At 42.8% G+C, this 20381-nt stretch overlaps 1 protein-coding gene across 6 annotated transcripts in view; it reads right to left on the bottom strand.

Annotated features, from left to right (window-relative positions):
* Window positions 1–688: 688 nt before the first annotated feature.
* ntng1a (netrin g1a) overlaps window positions 689–20381 on the bottom strand; it is a 122840-nt gene continuing 103147 nt past the window's right edge. For 2 of the 6 annotated variants that reach the window (XM_017432330.3, XM_017432329.3), the window contains exons 6-8: window positions 13453–13620; window positions 10036–10170; window positions 1075–2198 (exon numbers count right to left, since the gene is read on the bottom strand). In XM_017432330.3, the coding sequence (XP_017287819.1) occupies window positions 1942–2198; window positions 10036–10170; window positions 13453–13620 (560 nt within the window). In that variant the 3' untranslated portion in view covers window positions 1075–1941. Of the gene's footprint in view, window positions 2199–10035; window positions 10171–13452; window positions 13621–15943; window positions 15989–20381 lie in introns of all 6 variants that reach the window. The other 4 variants (XM_017432331.3, XM_017432334.3, XM_017432337.3 and 1 more) reach the window with 4 other exon arrangements.

Raw genomic sequence — 20381 nt, forward strand, 5'->3', positions numbered from 1 at the left:
GGGGGGGGGGGCCTGCAGTGGATCGGTGGTTTTATAATCCTGAGGTCACAGGTTCGAGCCCAGAGCTATCGAAAGAAAAACAACTGAATAAAATCCTGGTTTATGAGATATGCAAACCATCAGAATTGGGATCGTACATCTGCAACTGATTAACTAACTATTAAAGTCGCCCCAATTCAAGATGGCTGCCACGGCTAACGAATGTGAGCCAACCTAAAGATGGTTGTAACTCAGACGGTTTTATAGAAACGAAGCTGAGGTTTGAGAATCATCATCAGCACATGCTCCAATAATAAATCCTGTGAAATCTCGTAATATTACACAAGATAATGACAGTTCTGACTCTTTTCCTTCTCTTCATAAGATCATCTTAGTTTGAAACTTTGGCGTGAAAGGCGGCGGGCGAAATGCATTCAGTCAGAGTGATCTACTAACGTGCCGTAAATCACAGTACAGAATAAACTGTTTAATGTCAGCATTAAACCTTCAGGAGTTTTCCCAGCATCCCCTGCTTCGGGTCACACATTCCAGTCGAAGCTGCACGAAATACAACAAAAAATACTTCTTCAAAAAGACGGTACGGATCTGGGATGCTGTGTAAAATGAGCCCAAACACATTTATTTGATCCATAAACAGTGGAAGCAAACATCGCAGCAATAAATAACCAGCGCAGTTTAGGTTTTAGACTTTTATTCACTTAAATTCTCAAGTGTTAAAGCAAGAACAAAACATTTATCATGTCCTTTGGTGGGATTTTAGTACACTTTATTAATACTGGATATTTAAACTAATATTCTTTGATGCCAGCACGTTGCCATACAAAGGAAAATTAAACTGCACAACTAAAAGTAAATAAAATAACAGATGAAAAACAGAAAAAAACAGAAGAATACCATTGCATTTGGATGTCTTAAATAGATACATTTAAAGGTTGCCTGTTTTCAGTCACAGTTCGGCAGAGATACAAAAGGACTACATGATGTTTCTGTTGGTTGTTCTGTCGAGAAACGGACTTGCAAACACACCGATGGGTTTTCTACGTGCTTCCTGTCTCCTCTGAGCTCCACCGTGGCTCTGAGGTGGGAACAGGATCCGATAGCTTCGCGGGATTATCTTTTCGGGAGGAGGAGGAGGAGGAGGGAAGGCGTGAGAGGGGGCACCACTAACGTTGGACCGAGAGGGGACGTTCACAAACGATGAGACGGAGCCTGAAAGAGACAGAAAGATCGGACGGGGGTTAAACGTGGGTCACAAAGTGGCAGCCCGGACAGGTTTTTCCTTCTATCCACAATGCACTGACAGCAAAGAATGCTTCCTGGGGGAGGGGGCGGGGCTTCCACCTCCTTCCCTTTGTCTCCGAGGACAGTCTTTGCCGTTCTTTTTAAAAATTTTTTTATTTTGTTGTTTTTGTCTTCTTCGTCGTCGTCGGTCCAGCAAACATTACCTCGCAGAAGCATCCCGAGGGGGATCCGCGGCCACTGCGCGAGAGCTGATTGGCTGCAGCTGTTGTTGCCGTGGCAATAAGAGAGGAAGTGAACAAGTCTGTCATCTTGAGTTATTCCTTCTCAAACTGGAAGGAGCTCATGTACCTTGTATGGCTTAGAGGGGAGGAGGAGGGGGGGAGGAGGACTCACCCTTCTTTGTTTAATTTTTCTCAACAGGCAAACGCTCAGTTACTCATACTTTTCATAATATTTGTTTTCTTTTAGAAGTATATGTTTTTATTTTTTAATATATTCTTTGAAATAAAATGGAAAGTTTCATTCCCTTTGTCAGCACGTGTCCGCTGAGTCTGGCAGCAGAGAAGCTTAGAGTCCAGAAAGCTCGTGGTGGTTCGTTTTTTCTTTAAATGGTTATTTGAAAAGGCGGGAGGGTAGGGGGGAGGAGGGGGAGGTTAAGGTGAAGGCGGTGGGAGGCGTGTCGCTCCCACTAAGGTCTCTTCAGAGGACGGCGGGCCAGCAGGAGGCTTCTCTCAGGAGCGCCGAGCCCAGCAGAAGCAGCGTCAGCAGGCAGCGGACGGAAGGGGGCGTCAGGGGGGCCTGGCCCGACTCGGACCCCCGGCAGCCCCCCAGCTCCGACTCGCAGCGGGGCTTCTCGCACAGCAGGCCCGTGTAGGCCGAGGGGCAGCTGCAGCGGACGTTGTTTTCACACACCCCGCCGTTCTGGCAGCGCAGGAGCTCGTTGTCGCACACCCGAGCTGCAGAGGAGAGACAAGTCAGAGTCTTCACCACCGACTTTAAATACTCCTGCAGTTATTTCTTTTTAAACAATCACATCTTAGCAGAGCTGATGGTTCTACAAGTCTTTGCTGATTTATCTTGCAGAAAGATGAGCACACTTTCACAATAAATCCGATTATTCCTCGAATTCATTTCCAGCACGACACGCACCATAAGACTTTAAAAGGACCCATGTTTATAATGTCTAAGCAAACCGAAGTAAATCTTCTTTCACAGAAACCGACTCGTCTCGGCGGCTGCGAGGCTTTTCCCGAACAGCCCTGAACATTAGGTGAAATTTGGTGTATATTTAGAGCTGGGACGCCGAGGCCACTCCATTCCCAGCGGAGGCAAGCTGTCAAGCAAGCTGGAGGCAAACAAAGCTGCGAGGCACAAACTAATAAACCAACAGAGACAAATAAACAGTGATAAACACAGGGGCCACTTCTGCCCATTTCAATCCTTCCTGGGCGTGGAAAGAAAGCAATGTGGTAAGCAATCTTTGAAGTGTACGAAACCTAAATATCACAGTAAGAAATATAAGCCCTCGCTCCTGATGCTCGGGATTGGATGCATATCTCCCAGGAATAGCCAAATGCAGCTTTGATGGGAACCTTTCTCAGAATACTCGGCTCCTATTTGTGTGTTTCGCTGCAGAAAACGGAGCTACGGCGCACAGCCAGAGCCCAAAGAAGACATCCGACACCCGTGTCTTATTTACACCAAACTGACAAGTTATGAAATGGACATTCAGATCAATGAAACCACTCAGAGGAAACCAGAGTAACGAGCCGAGGAAACAGCCGTTTGTTTCCACGTAAACCTCGAGTCCAGCTTAACCAATCAGGCGTCAAAACGTCCGGCTCATTATGGAATCGGCTGCTGGGACTTTTGGTTTTTGTGTCTTTTATATTTCTTAAAATACTTGTCTTTATTTAACTGTTTTGGTTCCATTAAAATGAAAGTTTAAAATTTCAGTTTCAGCTTCTTCTACAAACTTAAACAACGCTCAGCTGCATTTTCACAGAAAATTCTGCTTTTTTTTTGGTTTTAGCCTTTCAGCATGTAAAAAAACAACCCTTTAAATGTAATATTCAAAGAATCATGAGGCCTTAATATGACCACGATCCAGTGACCTGTTTCATTTTGTGTTTTTAATGGTTTGCATGCGTTTTACTAAAACTGTCAGGTGAGACATGTTACAGCAGCACAGACCAAGAAATAAAAAAAGTCTCCAGCTTCCTAGGCCCGATAAGGGACGCTCGCCTTGGAATAAACGCAGAAAGAAGGAAGGAAGAGCTTGGACATTTTAAAGTTGCAACGTCGTAGCTCTTTAACAAACTTGTTTTGGAGAAATAGGCTAATCTGAACAGTGCTGAGACTCAGAGAAGGTCAAAGGTTGCATCACTACTTCATAAACAGATATTTTGTGCTGCACAGTTAGAAACACGGGTGCAGAGAGCGGCAGCAGGTAGCACTTCCTGTGCAGAATAACCACGTTAAACCCAACCTAACGGCACCAGGAAGGTTTATAAACTGACGTCTGCAGGAAATATGAAGACTGGAGCTGTTTTAGGACGGCAGAGGTCCAAATAGAAAAGCGTCCCCGTCTTCAGACTGGTGTCAGTTTCACATTTCTGTCTTATTCTGCCAGAAATATTACCTGAAGGTTAAAAAAACAGCGTTCATGTGGACGGCAGTAAGGTTTATCACAGACAAGAGTCCACTTTTAGCCCCGACTAGCTGAAACTTTAGCTTAATTAGCTAAAACTTTAGCTGAATTAGCTTTAGCAAAGATAAGTTTATCTTAGTCTTTTCTGCTGAAGTCCTTAAATTGTAGTTTAGTTTAAGTAAGCATAATTATATCTTAGTTTGGTTTTATTTTAGTACGACTCAGTCAGTTTTTTCCTGCCTTTGCTTGTTTAAACTTATTATATTTTGTACTTTTATTGTCTTAGCTCATATTTTAGATATTGTTGTGTGTGTTTTGCTGAAAAGTAAAAAAGTGAAAAGTGCTACATAAATAAATCTGACTTGACTAGCCGTTAGCTCATCAGTTTGGTCAGAATTAAACGTTATTTCTCCAAGCCGATGTTGCTCAGAGAGCTATCTACGACAGGTAAGATATTAATCGTTCGTAATTTTTCCACTTTAAACGGTCCCTCCAATAAAATACTGTAAATATGCAGTAGATAACACTTTAACAATTGAGTTTTTTCCATGTATTCCTACCATAGTACTATTTATTTACAAAGTAATAGCACATATGATGTTATATTTTTTGTAATTAATAAAAAGCTGACCAGTTTTTGGTCACAATAAGCTACTAAAATGAGGATTGCAAATTTATGTAACATTAAGACTCAAAAACAAGCTGAATTTAAGTGTAAATGTACAAAGAATTAGGTTAATTCTGCACCTCATTTCATCAAAAAAATCCAGTTTTCCAGTAAATGTTAACGACCTGCTGTTATTTATGGATGACATCATGTGATAATTTGTTTGCAAAACGCACAAACTAAACCGTTAATTAGGATTATTCAGATTCTTCGCTAAGATGCTGCAACTGTTTCTTTTTTTTAACACTTTTGGTTTGCAGTTCCAGAGGAGCGGTCTCCGTTGTTCATTACGTGCATTTTTTATTTTAAGGGCCGCTCTGTCCAAAATGGATTCAGCCGAAGCTGCAGCGAGTTCAGCTGCTTTCAAAGGTACGAACAGGTAATGGCCGTCCCTGCAGGCAGAGCGCTCCGCTGCCTGCCAATTAAGCACAGCTAAAGCCAAACATGAAACATAGTATTGATTATTTAAAAACAAGCATCAATAGCAAAGTTGTGTCAGGCATTCTGCAAGATTAAAGGCATTTTAGCTCTACTTGTAGCCTTAAAAACGCAGCTCTTCTCAGAGCCGTGCAGCTTCCTGTGCTCTCAGTCTCCCCACATCACCGAGGGTAAACAAAGCCGACGCCGGCAGTAAATGACAAGATTTGTTGTGTTTGCTTTTGATATGAGTGATAATATTTAGAAAGGGAGCCGATGAACTAGGTGTGCCTGTCTGGGAAAGTGAAGTGTTTGACAAGAGATTTAAGTTTTTAATTGCATTTTTCAGGCTGAATGCAAATTGGTCTTGAATGCAAAAGTCTTCTTTCAGGAGTGAAGCGAAAGAAGATCAAGGCTGAAAAAGTTTTCAGACTTTCCTCTTGGGGTTATCACTTATAATTAGTAGCTTTATTTGCAGGGAATATTTCAGGTATTCTCTGTCTGAAACTGTTATGAAGACAGTTTTTCAAACAGATGCAGAACTTTTTTTATTTTTGCCCACGTGCGCCGCAGCTCTGGATTCTCATGCAGCTCTCGAAAACGTTTAAAAGAGAAGCAGGTAAAAAACCCAAAAATCAGACGGCATTTTTCCTTTTTCCTGTTGGCTCATTGTGACGTAACAAGCCGACGTGTCTGCAGTTTGGAAGGATTTTAAAATAAAACAATGATGCAGCTCAGAAGCTTCCTGCAAAGTTTGCAATATGTGTGTTTTTTTAAGGCGTTAGCAGTCGAGCTGCGTTCCACACCAACAGTTTACTTCGACATTTAAAACCAAAACAATCAGTTGAAAAACATTGAGTTCATCGTTTAATTTGTGGTGGATCGAAAGAAACCGTTTGCAGCTTTTAAAAGGACGGTGTGGAGGAGAATGCAGAGATGTTGCAGAGTTTACCAAATATGGAAGAAGAAAGGGTAACAGAAGCTACGTTCGTGTGTAAAGAGTGTTCGGCTGTTATTGCCAGAACTTTCCAGAACAGGGGTTTGTGATAACAGACGTTTCCTGGATCACTGAGCCAGACTCAGTGTCGTAGGAGTTACGTAAGTGGTCAGAAGTATGCAATACACATCAATGCATAAATACGCCCTGTTTCAAAGATACTTCGGGATTTTGGGGCAAGCTGAAGAAGAGCAAATGTGTCAATAAAATCCCCCGTATTTGGCTGAAATCCAACAAGAGTCCCTGACTATCACCTTAACTTTCACCTGCAACGGTTAGACGTGAACAACGAACATCTTACTTGCTGCAGACAGCTCTCAGAGCGCCCTCAGTTTGGAGAGATTTAGTTAGAATCCATCTTGAAACAGCTAACAGCTAACAGCTAGCAGCCATTAGCTTGTCTGTGTGGTCAAAGCTAATCTGTTAACAGCAGGTAAGACACTGACTGCTCATCATTTCTCCACAGAACTCCACTTTTATTCCTAATTATTGGTATTATTTTTCACAGTTTCCTTGTGGTTGAAGCTAACCTCCAGCCTCCAGTCTCCCTGTAACGTCGGCATCTTTCCTAGAAGAGCTTCAGTCCGTCTCAGGTTTTTAAACACCTGCAGTCGCTCAAGTTTACACGAGGTGGGACTGACATGCAGCCGTGTTTCTGAGCCGGGATGATTGATTCCCGCTGACACACCGGTTGTGTTGCCTTCCGCTCGCTTGTTAACACCAGCGATACGTTTAAATCTCTGTAATCCCCCCCAAAAAAAACATCATCAACAAGTTCTGTTTGCAAATATCAGCATGTTAGAAGGTAACAGCGATTAGGACACCCTATTTTTACTTCATGTCCTGGCTTCTCGACACCCCTGAGAGATCCTCCCCACCTCCTACTTCATGTTGCACGCTGAGTTTCTGCAACAGAGCTTCAGCTGCGAACTTTCTGCGTCAACAAAGCCTGCAGAAAAAGTTTCTGTTTTCAGCAGGAGCAGCTTGAAATACGGGTCCACTTTCAATGCAAACAAAGCACTTTTATATGCATATTTTACTCAACAAATCTGAGCTTAAAGATGCAGAAATACATCATAGATAGATGTCGACATTGTTGGCTTATTTTCAGCCCTTTCGGCTGTTTTCGTAGCGTTTTGCTCACAAATTCTTAATTTAAGAACACATTCAGTGTCAATATGAGAAAACAAAATTGTGAAAATGTAGTTTCTTACTCTATGAATTGTTTTTGTTTGTGCAATGAGTAATTTTAAAGTTTTCAAAAAATAAAAAATAAAAACAAAGAGAGATTAAGTTTGAATCTTGTTTATTTTGCATTTTATTAATTGAAAAACTCACGACAGTCGCAGAGCATCACTGATTTCTTTAGTTTTTAAAATCTTTTAGAGGCACGGATACAAAAGCTAAATCCAGAGATGTTTGTTTAAATGTCTGATCACTGCTCTGTGGCTGATCTGTCTAATAAAACTACAGATTTATTCTATTTACATGCGATTTCCCATCTGTTTAACTTGGCGCCACACGCAGCTGATTCACTCACTCTTGTTTCTTGCTTTCTTGTGTTCCTCGCAAACATTTATTTTCTGTTTTATGTAAAGTTCAGCATTCTCTGCTGCAGGATTTGTATTTATCCGAAGAAGGCACGGGACGCGAGTCATGCCTGCTTTTTTTTTTTTTTGTCTGCCACACGTGCTTTTGTGTAGAAACAGATGTGCACGTTGACAGCGTCTGTTTACTCTCTGCACGCTGAATATATTAGCAAACTGCAGTCAAAAACAGAGCATTTTAATGAAGATCCATCTGCGCCAGAACTACTAAAATAAACCAGTTTATTTTACACTGAATTTAAATCACAATGCACCAGCTCTTTATGTCGGAAAGGACCAAACACGGAAAGTTAGCAGCCTGTTGTGGATCAACATCTTTAAACGACCTCAGTTTGGAGAAGAAGTCTGACTGGATTGATGAGCTAACGGCTAGACAGAATGGATGCTGCTTCTGGAGGTTTTGAGACTGGAGTTGTTTTAAAATGGCAGCTTTTCACTTTGGTCTTCAGGTTGGACAGAATCCTTGCTCGGTGCAGTCTTCTCTCACACACACACACACACACACACACCGACAAGGCTGGAAAGGTCAGAGGTCAGAGACACGTTCAGCTCAGCTGCTGTTCTGAATAAAGACTTGCTGGGAAAAGCAGCACGCTTGTTTATTTCTTAGTTATCATTTCTCACCAGTTTTTAACCAGAACTTTTTCATGAACTATATATTCAGTCAGTGTTGCCTAGATGAGTTGTTCTCAAACTTTTCATGAAGATTTCCACCTCAGGACAACAATACGAGGCTCTTCAAGCGCCACCATTATGGCATTAAAAGCTTGTTTTCATCCTCGTCTTGAAACAAACAGACCGAGTGTTCGACATAAACAAGCAAATGGACCCATCAACACGAACATCTAACTTTAAACTAAAAACTAAAACTGCTTTTTTTATCCTAACTTTAACCCTTCCTCAGCACAGCTGCTTAAAGGACCTGATGAACCTGAGGTCTTCCACCGAGACTAAAGATGCTTTCATCACCACTGAGATACAAAAAAACACATCTGAACCAGGCTGAAGGGTTAGGATGTTCAACAAAATGCTCCTCTTCTGCAATTAAATTTGGGATAACTTGCATCAAATCTCCACACCGTTTTGCAGCTTTTGTTGCTTGCATGTCCTGTAGAGTTTCTGTGAACCTGTTTTCTGGACCAAAATGAGCTTTTTTGTTTGACCGATCACAACCTCGTAGACAAATATGATGATGTGCATGGACTCCAGTTTGCAGATAAAACATTAGATGCATTAAACTCTATTTCTCTCAAACTGAGGTCCTTCAAAGAGCTATCTACAACAGGTAAGAATGTCTGCATATAACTCGTTAGTTTTTGAGAATGATCCGTGTGCGTTGTGGTAGCTCAGTGATTTCCAGTCCTGGTCCTGGAGGACCAACATGCTGCAGGTTTTAGCTGTTTCTCTGCTCTTCAGCAGGTCTTCGGCTTCTGTTAATCACCCAATCATTCAAATCAGCTGTGTTAAAGCGGAGAAACACCTGAAACATGCAGGATGGAAGCCCTCCAGGATCAGGATTCGCACCACTGATTTAGCTGCCTTATGTGATGAGGTTCTGTTTTCCCCGTCTTGTAGAGAAATGCACACTCCTCGGGCTTCTAACTGCTCTCTCTGGGATGTTTCCACCTGACTGTTTTTATTCTGCTACATCTTATTGAGTTAATATTTCAAACCTTGTAAAGCAGACAAAACGGAGCTAACACAGGCCTCCCCTGGAAATTAATCTGAAACTCGTGTCATGTGTCACATCCAAAGAAGCTTAGTAATTTGTGCCTGCAGCATAATCGGAGCTGGCAGAAAGTTAAAATCCACCCTCCTGGAGCTGATTTCCTTCTGTCTGGCTGTAGGTTCGTAACCGAAGCTCGACTTGAAGCAAACAATGACAAATCGGTGACATTTGGAGAAAAACAAAAAAAGACGACATGGAGCATGCTTTGTGAAATGACTCAGGGAAACGTAAACAGCAATAATAAATGGGTTGGACCTGAAAATGACCTGCATTCTCCTTTAAAAAGCAAAAAACAGTTGGACGTCACTGTCCTGTTAGCACAGAGGATCACAGGCAGCTTGTCAAGCAGTCAATATTGACTCAGCTGTTGTGTTGATGGCGTGTGACACACTCGGGTGACTGGGTTACCGAGCAGCATGCATCCTGTCATTTCATCGCTTGTTTTTTATTTTTTTTTTCTGTTTTTCCAGCTTTGAGCCGTAACGGGCGCCTGCTGATCGTACATTGCAGCCACGACAGCGAGCGGGAGATGCAGGTTCAGGTAATGAGAGAGAGATGGTGGACTGGATGGCTGTCACTATGTGTGAGGTTTGTGTTTGTTGGGGCAGCACATTCCTCCAGCCAAAGCTTGGAAATCACACAGAGAAAACAAACATCGGAGAGCGTTAGCAGGAAGAGACAGAACTGGGGGTAGCTGCGTTCGGGAGGGTTTGCGGTTCTACTTACATTTGCATCCATTGTCCCACAAATAGCCGGGTAGACACTCCTGACACTTGGGCCCCGTAGTGCCCTCCTTACATTTACAATATCCTGTGCCATTACAGCGATCACTGACTGAGCCAACGGGATTACAATTACACTCTGGAAAAACAAGACACACACACACACAGGCTGGAGAACAGGGTGGTGCTTTGACTTCCCGGCACTCGTCCTCCAGCTCTAAGCTCAACAAGCCGCTCGGCGATTTCTAACCGATGAAACACAAGAGCCAGTACGTTTAAAGGTTCACACAGGCAAAAAAGAAAATGCTACCATTTCAACGATAATGAAGACAGAATGACAGAAGAGTGAAGTTGGTTTAAGATGCATAAACAATTTACGCTGATTACAGTGAGGTTTGTAATTAGTTTTTAATCATTCAGTCCCAGTGCGTTTGCGCCGACGACACTGGAACTACACAGGTCCGTCGGAGACATGCTCAGCTCGAGTACCACGGAGAATAACAGCACATTAGTGCTCTCGTTTGTTTGCAAGTTATTATTTTTGCCGTTTTTTGACCGCAAACAGTCGTGGGGATGTTCAGGAACTACCAGAGCGTAGCTACGTGGTGAGGACTACTTCCTGTCCATTTCTTTTTGCTCACTGGGAGCATTTATGTAGCTATTTTGCATAAAATGTTTGTATTTTCAGTACATCTGCCTCAGCTGATGATGCTGAACAGGATTTAAACTCGTGCATACAAAGCTCTCAACAATTAAGCTCCATCTTATATTAAAGATCTTCTTATTTTGCTAACTCTTCGCTCTCAGACTGCAGGTTTCCTTCTGGTTCCTAGAGTTTCTAAAAGTAGAACAGGAGGTAGAGCTTTCAGTCTCATTTTAAGACTTAAACCTTCCTTTTTGATAAATCCTACAGTCAGGGTTAGGTTTTCTGAGTAATCCCTTTGTTATGCTTCTATAGGAGGACAAACTGACCACATTCCCTCCCTCTGCTGCCGTCTTTACTCTCTCTAAGCCCCTTGGTTGTGTTTGCAGTCATGGTTATCGTTAACCTGTGGTTTTCTTTCCGTAGAAACTATCCTGCCATGAATTGCTCATAAACAAACGGCACAAATCTTGAACGAAACATGTCTCGGATGGACCCTTGACCCATCTAGTTCCAGTGTCGTCGGTGCGTGCGCGTAAGGACCACAAGGCTCATGTATTAGTTTTAACCATTATACAAAAGAACCACAGCGTGCAATGAGCATATCTGCAAAGCGATATCAGTAACTTTGATTCCAGATGAACAAAGAGAGCTTCTCTGAACATGCTCCTGAGATATCTGAGTCATTCACACACAGAAGGATGGAGATGGACAGATAGAAGATGGACGGTGGCATGAATCAAGGCGTTAAAGAGAAGAGAGAAAGTTACATTGAAATGGGCATTGTTGTAACATGTTTGTTCATCCTAACTAAGTTTAAAACTGCTAATGAGATGCTATCCTTCACGGATACATTTGTAATCTTTAATGCCTTTCTGATATTAACCTAAAGGAAGCGACAATTAAAAGACACAGCCTATATAAAAACCCTGTCATGTCCCTGGTGTTCTACACCTAATTGACCTTTCAGCTTTCCGAATTAAGTGGAGCCCTCTGCAGTCAAAATGACACCTATTTTGACAGTCCCTGACCATAACATTGCACCTTCTGTGGCTGCGCCGCACGCGGCTTCACCCGGCTGACATCCAGGGGTCAGGCAGGGGGAGAGAGGTGACGGCATGTGACAAACCGGGGGGTTAGGGAAGGAGAGGCGGGGGTGACGGCGAGCTTGGCGCGCGGTAACGCCTCTGTGACTTTTAATGCCAAGTGACGGGTTTCAGCTGCTACTCCTGAGGCCATTTCATGTATATGACACATGCACTTGCCTGGCATCTCTGACTGGCTGTGTGACTTCCCTGCAGAATTTCTCTCAGAACTCTTGTTGGCTGTCAAACTCTCCCCTCAGGACTTTCAATGCACCTGACGCCGAGCGCTGTGAATTCACACTGCATACGCTCGCTGCAGATTTCCATAGGAAACCAAACTATTGCCCTGGGAGCCAAGTGACATGCATTTTTTACACAAAAGGAAATAGATGATACATTATAAATGTTTATAAAACAGGTGAAAATTGCCTTTGCTGTTTGACGTAGCATTGGCTAACACAGTGGTCTCCAATCCTGGTCCTCAGGGCCTCCATCCTGCAGGTTTTACTTGTTCCTCTGCTCCAACACACCTGATTTGAATCAATAGATGATTAACAGGCTTCTGCAGATCATGAAGAGGTGATTTAACCTCTGAATCAGGTGTTGGAGCAGAGAAACAAGGAAAACATGCAGGATGGTGGCCCTAAGGACCAGGATTGGACACCCCTATTTACAAGGCAAAGAGTGAAATTCTGTATGAAATATTTTGGACCAGATTGCACAAAGCATTTTTTGTTTTTCTTGACCAAACAAACAGCTCTAATCTACAAAACTTCTTGCACTAAACTAATCTTAGCAGCTGTTTTCTTATTTAAATTAAATTACTAAATCAGACTGAACTAAAATTATGAATTGAATTATAAAACGATTTTACCAATGAACCAATAATCTTCTTTTAGCAGCATATATTTAAGGTGTTCCCACTACATTGTGCACTGGATTGAAAATATAACAATTAGATGTGCTTTAAACCAGCGGTTCCCAAACTTTTCAGCTTTCGACCCATAAATTAATAATGACAAAGGTGTGACCCCATCTGTTGGCAGTTTAAATATCCAAAAATAGTAATGACACTATTAAATAAGAGCTTAAAGACTACACAAACAGTCCTAACATCCATTATGCTATTTTTTAAAATCAATTTATGATTCGTATTTCAATTCTCTGTCGCAATTATAGTGCAAATATGTCATAAAAACAATTTTTTTAATTGTAGGTTGATGTCTGGAGATTATTTAAGGACCTTTACTTTGGGAATAATTGCTTTAAACCCCTGTTGGTTCACTTTATACAATAAAATATAAAGTAGCAAATATCCAGTGAACCAGGATAAGGAAATATAGACTATTTAGCAGATAAAAACTGCACCAATTCTGCATTTAGTGTGTAGTTACTGATCTGCACAGAACAATATGCCCAAAATAAAACCTAAATCTGCCCACAGTTAAGAGAAAAGCCATGTCTGTTAAACATTCATAGTAAAAATGGAATGACGGGTGTGTGCCAGAGGAGAAAACACAACAGGACTGTTCGCCGAGGGGCATGAGGACAGGAGGACAGGACAGCGTATGGATGATGCAACTGTGGGGCATGAGGTGACAGGTCCTCTGCCGAGGAGTCGATAAAGACAGGAGGTAAAGTGGAAAAGGTGTGAAAGCATGCTGGCAGTGAACGGGGCCACTGGGGGACTAACCTATGCACACATTTTCATCGTCCAGTTTTGCTGAGGCATTGCGGTAGTAGCCCAGCTTGCATAGCTGGCAGTGCTGGCCCCTAGTGTTGTGCTTACAGCTCACGCAAATGACGGTGTTTAGCACCTCGATGTAGCTGCATCGGTTGGAGTGGCCGAAGCATTCACAGTCTTGCAAAAAGAGAGGAAATGTGAAGGGAAGAGAGAGGGGGGGTAAAAGAGGGGAAAGAAAGAGCTGTCGGCGCTGCGAGTGCTGCAGTGGACGGGTTAGCAAAAGTCTGAGCGAGGCGCCATGGCATGCGAGGTTGGAAATGCCAATGCTGCATGGTGGAGCAGGAGGTGCTGATTGCTCTGGCAAAGGCACAGCCAGAGTTAGAAACACACATCACAAAGATACAGCATGTTAGTAGGATTTGAGAGGCCACATCACTACAAGCACACCACAACACTAGGCAGGTTAGGCTCCAAAATGATGCATGGTTACAGTAGAAAACCACAAATGAATGAAACACCACCATGAATGGAATGGATTCATCAGCTACTAATGGGGTTTTCCCGGTTTAAAGGCATAAGAAAGATGAAGAGATGATGTCACGGGCGTAAATAACAACACAGCTCGTGTAGCCTTTTTGTCCAAGACACCATTAATTCACACAAAACTGACTAAGGTGTTGTTTTAAAGGCTTATGGAGCACAGTGACATTAAAGCAAAGGTAAGGAAAGCGTGTCTAATCAGCCTTAATTAGATCTATGGAGTTAAAGCTGGGTTGCAGATCTGTTACTCTGGTGAAGAGTGCAGTCCCAGATGAGCACTCTCCAAGTGAAGCTCAGTTTGAGTGACCACTGACGCCATGTGTCACAGCACAGACAGATGTGACCCTTAATCCTCGCTGGCAACCGCCAGGAGGTTTCAGAACGCGCAGGTTAGCAGATGGAGCTTCCGTCTGAGAGATCGCTGTTATTAGGAATCTGTATTGAGGTCAGTTCTCTCTGTTCAGCCCATACCAACCTGACAAGGCTTGAGCACAAAAGGAGGAGAAAGTCAAGTCCGCTCTACCTTTCACCCAAATCAGCAAGTCCTTTCCGAGCGTGAGCTAAGATGTCTCACTCTCAGAAGACAAATAATCTCTCCTTGCCAGAAATAGGCTAAGGTCATAAATCATGCATGCACGGGAGAGAGAAAAAACGTCTCAGAAACATGTTCCTCCCAAAAATAGTAGTAGCCGAAACACCCACTTTTTTTGCAGTGAAAATAAATGACTCCATGAGACTCCTCCAAGCGAGGATGAGCTCTCTGTGTGCTCCTAACAGTGAAAGCCATCCATGATGCAAGGGTCAGGGGGATTACAAGTCAACAGAACCATCAGTGTACACAGGGAAAGGGGCTTGGGTATCATCTGGGGGCGATGTGTGAGTTCCAGAGCTCCTACCTCGCTTGCTGTTTGCAACGTGGACAGAAGGGGCAGTGGACAATGCAACCTGAGGAGCTACTAGACAAATTAAAAGAAGAAACAAACAAATAAATAAAAAACATGATATTGCAATTAAAAAATAACACATGTAATGTCAGAGAATTAAGAATAACAGGCGTCATGCCCAGTGGGGGAGAAAAAAGAAAAAAAACTGTACAAAAGAAACGTGTAACAATGATGAATGATGGCACTGGGAAATAAGGAGTGACATTGCCAAGTGAAGCTGGCTGCATGTAGCAGCATCTGTTACAAATGCCTTAGATAATGAACAAAATAAATATTATGGTTCCTCTTTAATGCTTCATTTCATTAACAACCACTTTGTATAATTCAAATCCTCCGTGTATGCATCCCCTGACAGAAACGATCCATTTATAAACTACTCTGCACCTCGCGGGAAGCAAGCCAAGAATTTTCAAACTATAAAATTCGTGCACAGGAGTGTCGGTAAAGCGAAAGCAGTTAAAACGCTGTTCTCTTTATTCTCTTCTGGTCGGAAGGCAAAGTGTAGGAATAAGAAACGATGGGCCCAAACTCTGCTTTTGTATTGGGTCACGTAAGGAACATAGACTTTATGTGCTCGACCATAGTCATGGAAACAGAGAGGAGTGCTTATGTGCTAGTTATTTGCAAAGGGGATGTGCTTCACATCTGCATGATGGATTAAACTAAGATGAACCCAACATCTACATAGAAACACAAAGAAACCTCTCCTGCTATTTTTGCTTGATTAGATGAAACAGAAGCTCTAAACCTACTGCGTGCATGTACGCATGCTTGGTGTAAGAAAGGATTAAGTATCCTTTTGGATCATATTGTAACACGAGCGCCTCATGAAAGCACAGCCCTCCTTTTAACCTCCAATCACAAACAAAACAATTATTTTCTAGTTTGTCTGGAAGCCTGGGAAAAGAGAAAACCCCCCTCCAGAACACGCTTGGCTACCAAAGAGCCAGTTTTCGAGTACCTGCGTTAGTGAATCTGTGGAAAGACACAACTATTGCACAATCTTAGATGCCTACCTTCTTTTCGGTTTGCAACACCTAGGGACGAGACATTCAGCCGCACTGCGTGCAATTGAGAGAAACCAGGAGTTATTCACGTGTCCTTGTGTGAGGCACTTAACAGATTGTCTAAAAGGAGGGAGGGAGGGAGGACTATGTGGTTGTTGACACAGACAACTGGAGACACGGACATGTCCAGCATGACTCAAATCAGTAAGTCAGGAAACAGCAAAATACAATGGGGCAGGGCTGACATGAATGAGCGTCCAAAGACCCTTTTTAGAGGACATTGGAGAGTCGTTGTATGTAATTTGTAGACTTTCATGGACTTCTAAGTGTATGTTTTGTGACGATGGTAATGATGAGTGGAAAAGTGAAACAAAACAAAGATAAAACCCTGCTAAATGCAACATTTCATACATGATTTATGCAAGGGATTCGATACTATGTATAGCAAATGGAGACGTTAGGGGGCATTTTGTTTAATTCATCACATTGACTATGTAATCAATATCTAATTATAGTGTATTTCTGGTGGAGGAATAACAATGAATAAATAATGACAGGTGTTGGTACTTGGAATGACGGACTGCTGTGGGGAGCATAACCTCATAATTACATACAAGTCAGTATTTCCGTGTCAGGGAAATACTTTGCGGTTGGAAATGGAGAGGACTCAGCCAAAGGGGGGACCATGGATAAATTTTCTCATTGTGCCCCTCCATCTCTTCTTTGATCTTTCCGTCTTTATCTTATTGACTCCAAGAGTCGTGCAATCTCGGCCATTTAACATCCAATGTAGTCTTGGCAAGAAGCCTATTTCCTTAACTACGTGTTGAAAAGGGAATATGACCGTTCCGCTTGAGGTGCAATCTTTTAGCGAATTACTTTTCCCGCGAAGGATAATTGTTTTTAAGCTCCTTTATTGTACAAGATTTTAATTGCTTTGAGCTTGGAATATCAGCCTCTGTGACAATCACTTTTGAAGTTCCTTGGAAAGAAATGACCCAGAATGGAGGTCTGCCAGGTACGCAGGTACGTTTATTGAAGTTTTCAGAATGGTTCTGCTGGGGACAGGATGATAAAAATCGACCATCTAGAGCAGGGGTCCTCAATCCTGGTCCTGGAGGGCCACTATCCTGCAGGTTTTAGTTGTTTGGTCTTCAAGTTTGGTAAAAACCTGTTAATCACTCAGTCATTCCAACCAGGTGTCAAAGCAGAGAAACACCTAAAACATGCAGGACGGTGGCCTTCCAGGACCAGGATTGGGGACCTCTGATCTAGAGTGATGCCCCTTTTACACAGGCCCTAATTCAGAAGTCCGGCTCTACTCCGCACTACTCTACTTGGCTCTATTAAAAATGCATCGCGTTCACACCGGCCAGTTTGGTCGGTAGCAGAGGAACGCCTCCTTGTGTTGGCGCCAGTTGTGTAAACAACGGAAGCGCTATGGACAACGTTGGCCCTGTGTTGTTGTTGTTTTTTTAAACTTATGGGGATTCTCCTGAGACTTCAGGAAGAGAGGCGCAGTGGAAGAAATGCTCTGGATGCTGCGATTGTTGCACAGAGTAGGACAGCTGTTATCCGCCGGAGATTTCAGGCTTTACAGCGCCTTCAGCTGGGGGACAGATGGCAGAAACGTTGCAGGGTAAGCTAACACTGTTGTTTATGTTCCTACCGTCGCGCTTTATGCTTGCATCTGGTCACGCCCACGACCAATGAGTGAACAGGAGCTAAGCTTGCGCCGCCCACCCGGCTGGCCTTACTCCGAAGCAGGGACCAAAAAAGCAGGGACCGGCCTCGAGAAAATGCAGGTGGAAATGCGCGCAAAGCAAGCGGAGTAGAGTGGAGCCGGGACCTTTAGAGCCGGTGGAAAAGGGGCACAACTGTGGAGTTATAAGTAGTAACAAGGTCTACCACTGGGCAGCTTGTCTCTTGATCCCCGACCGTCCATCAACAGGTTGCCTTTTCGATGCGGGTCACCTCACTACCTGAACACGGTCCCGGCGTCCTGCTCTGAGGGCTGGACAAGGTTTGGACAAAAAGCCCCGCTTAGAGATTTGTTGTGAGGCGGAGAGTTTAAAACTCAATTTAAAAGTCCAAAACGACGGCCACCCTAAGCTTTGCCTGGGAATAATACCTGCTGACGGTACTGGGGTGTGGAACCAGACGAGACAAGATTCTGGATCAACAAAAACAAGGTGAGTTTTAAGAGAAAAGGCTTTTGCCACAAACTCAACTGACTGGCCTCTCTCCTGATTTCTCATTACTTTTCGAACCTTAGCAGGGGGTCAAACTCATCTTCACAAGAGGCTGAAATTAAAAATCTGATTAAGGGCCAACCTTGAGAGACGAGACAGGGTGTGTGTGTTTTTCTTTTCAACCCTACGAGAAATCTTGTGATGTTTTAGTCCTGACTGATGGTCGCTGCACGAGCTCCATTGATATCAAAACGGTTGTGTCTAATTGTTTTATCTTATTATTTTGCTCTTTAAAACACTTAACAGCTGTTCTTGCATGTGGAGCCGGAGCTCGGTGATGGCTGTGGCGTCTCCAGGGCTTTAAAGTCATGTAAGTTACCGGATGAGGAGCTCTTTAATATGACAGATTAACAAATAAAGATCTTAAGAAGATCAGGGACATGCCTCATCACCGCTCAAACTCAGGTCTTATATCTTACAAAATGTGAAGTGCCCTGCCATTATCTGCTTTTGTATCCTTTGTTGCTCTGATGAACATTTAATAGTGAAGCTGTCTGTGCAAACTAAAAAAAAGCATTTGCAAGGACAGAGAAATAATAATAATACACCCATGAAATCTGCACTGTCTGGACTTTTTTGATATAAAATAAGAAATTTTTGATTATTTCGTGTTTGCAACTGATTGAATGTAATACACATCTGGGTCCCATTAATTATTTTGTTCTGGAGAATATTCAGGTAAGGCGAGTTAAATGAGTGGTGACGGATTTTAATCAATGCCATACTTATAATGAAATGCAATCTAGCAGAGCCAGAATTGTTTTTAAAATATTAATTTCACTTTAATGGTCTGCATTAGGCAATTCTGCCTGGCTTAATAAACTTGAAATAGAATTGAGAAAGTCAATAAGAATTTCAATTACATTCAACCAACAACATGAAAAGCGCCGGGCTTTCTCTCCCACCCCCCACGCAGTCCTTTCAACAACCTCAAGGACGTCATAACCTTTCCCTCCCTCTCTGTTCCCACTTCATTAATAACGCCAACTTAAACTCAACGTTTGTTTGCGCTGAGGACAGCGTCGGGAAGAGAAAAGCGGTCGGCGAGTTTAGTCTGTCTGCAGGAGGCTGAAAAGGACCGGACAGCCGCTCGTGAGAATTTTAAATCCCTGGTGTGCCAATCTGAATAAGAAAAAAAAAGATTTTGGTTTTGTGTCCAATCTGCATCACCTCTGAACACACACACACACACACATAGCCACACACTGACCAGGATGGACACTCTTCCTGTGAGGATTTGAGGACAGCCGTTGGACATGGCGTGGCCTGACGTTTCGGATGGGATGGAGAAGCCCATGCACACACAAACTCTAAGCTCTGCTCCTGCCATGCATGGAGAGGAAGCGTAAACTTCCACAGATGTGTGGACGGATTGCAGGCGGGAGGGCGGAAGGGGCTGGGCCACGTGTCCATTTCTGACTCGTCACATCGCATCAGACTTTATAAGCAAGTGTTCTCCTCCTGCGTAAGCCTAAAGCCTGATTAAAAACCACCTGGGAACAATCTGTTTCCAACATAAGTCCCTCACGGACACGTGCTGGGAAACTTTCCCAGTGGTCATCTTAGCTCTGAAACGAAGACAACTCGTGCATCTGTTGGAAAGCTTGCCAACTTTAAAACATATATATTAAAAATGTTGGAAGCAGGGATGCAGAGGGTGCACTTGGAAAAGGGAATGTTCATATAATTATGCAGCAAAATGGCAAATTATAACGGGATGCTAAGTTTTGTTTTCTACATCTGTGTGGCCAAAGGTACTCGCTGTAAAAGTGCGTTCCTAAATTAAAAATTTATAGGCATTTTTTAACCCGAACAAACGGCCGAAGTGACTGAAAATAGGTCAACAACGTATTTATGCTCGTATCTGTTGCGTAAAATACGACTGACTCACATTTGCTCTTATATTTCCACCTAAACGACTCTACACTCAATCCCTCCAGGATTTCGCGGGCATTTTTTGTGATTGTTGCGGCTAAAATGCCTGATTTCACGGGGCATTTTCCTAAAAGCTGCAATTTCTTTTTTACTAAAATCAAAAAACAACCATAACTTTTAATATATAAACCAAAAATACTTCCTAGTTTTGTAAGATAATCACCAACAAACATTGACATTCTCAAAAGGTGCTTTATTTGAGAACTTTGATAGCTTCTAAACTGACATTCATGAGCATTTCTGGATTGTCCCTGGTCTGC

Source organism: Kryptolebias marmoratus, linkage group LG21, assembly GCF_001649575.2.
Source record: "Kryptolebias marmoratus isolate JLee-2015 linkage group LG21, ASM164957v2, whole genome shotgun sequence".
NCBI lineage: Eukaryota > Metazoa > Chordata > Actinopteri > Cyprinodontiformes > Rivulidae > Kryptolebias > Kryptolebias marmoratus.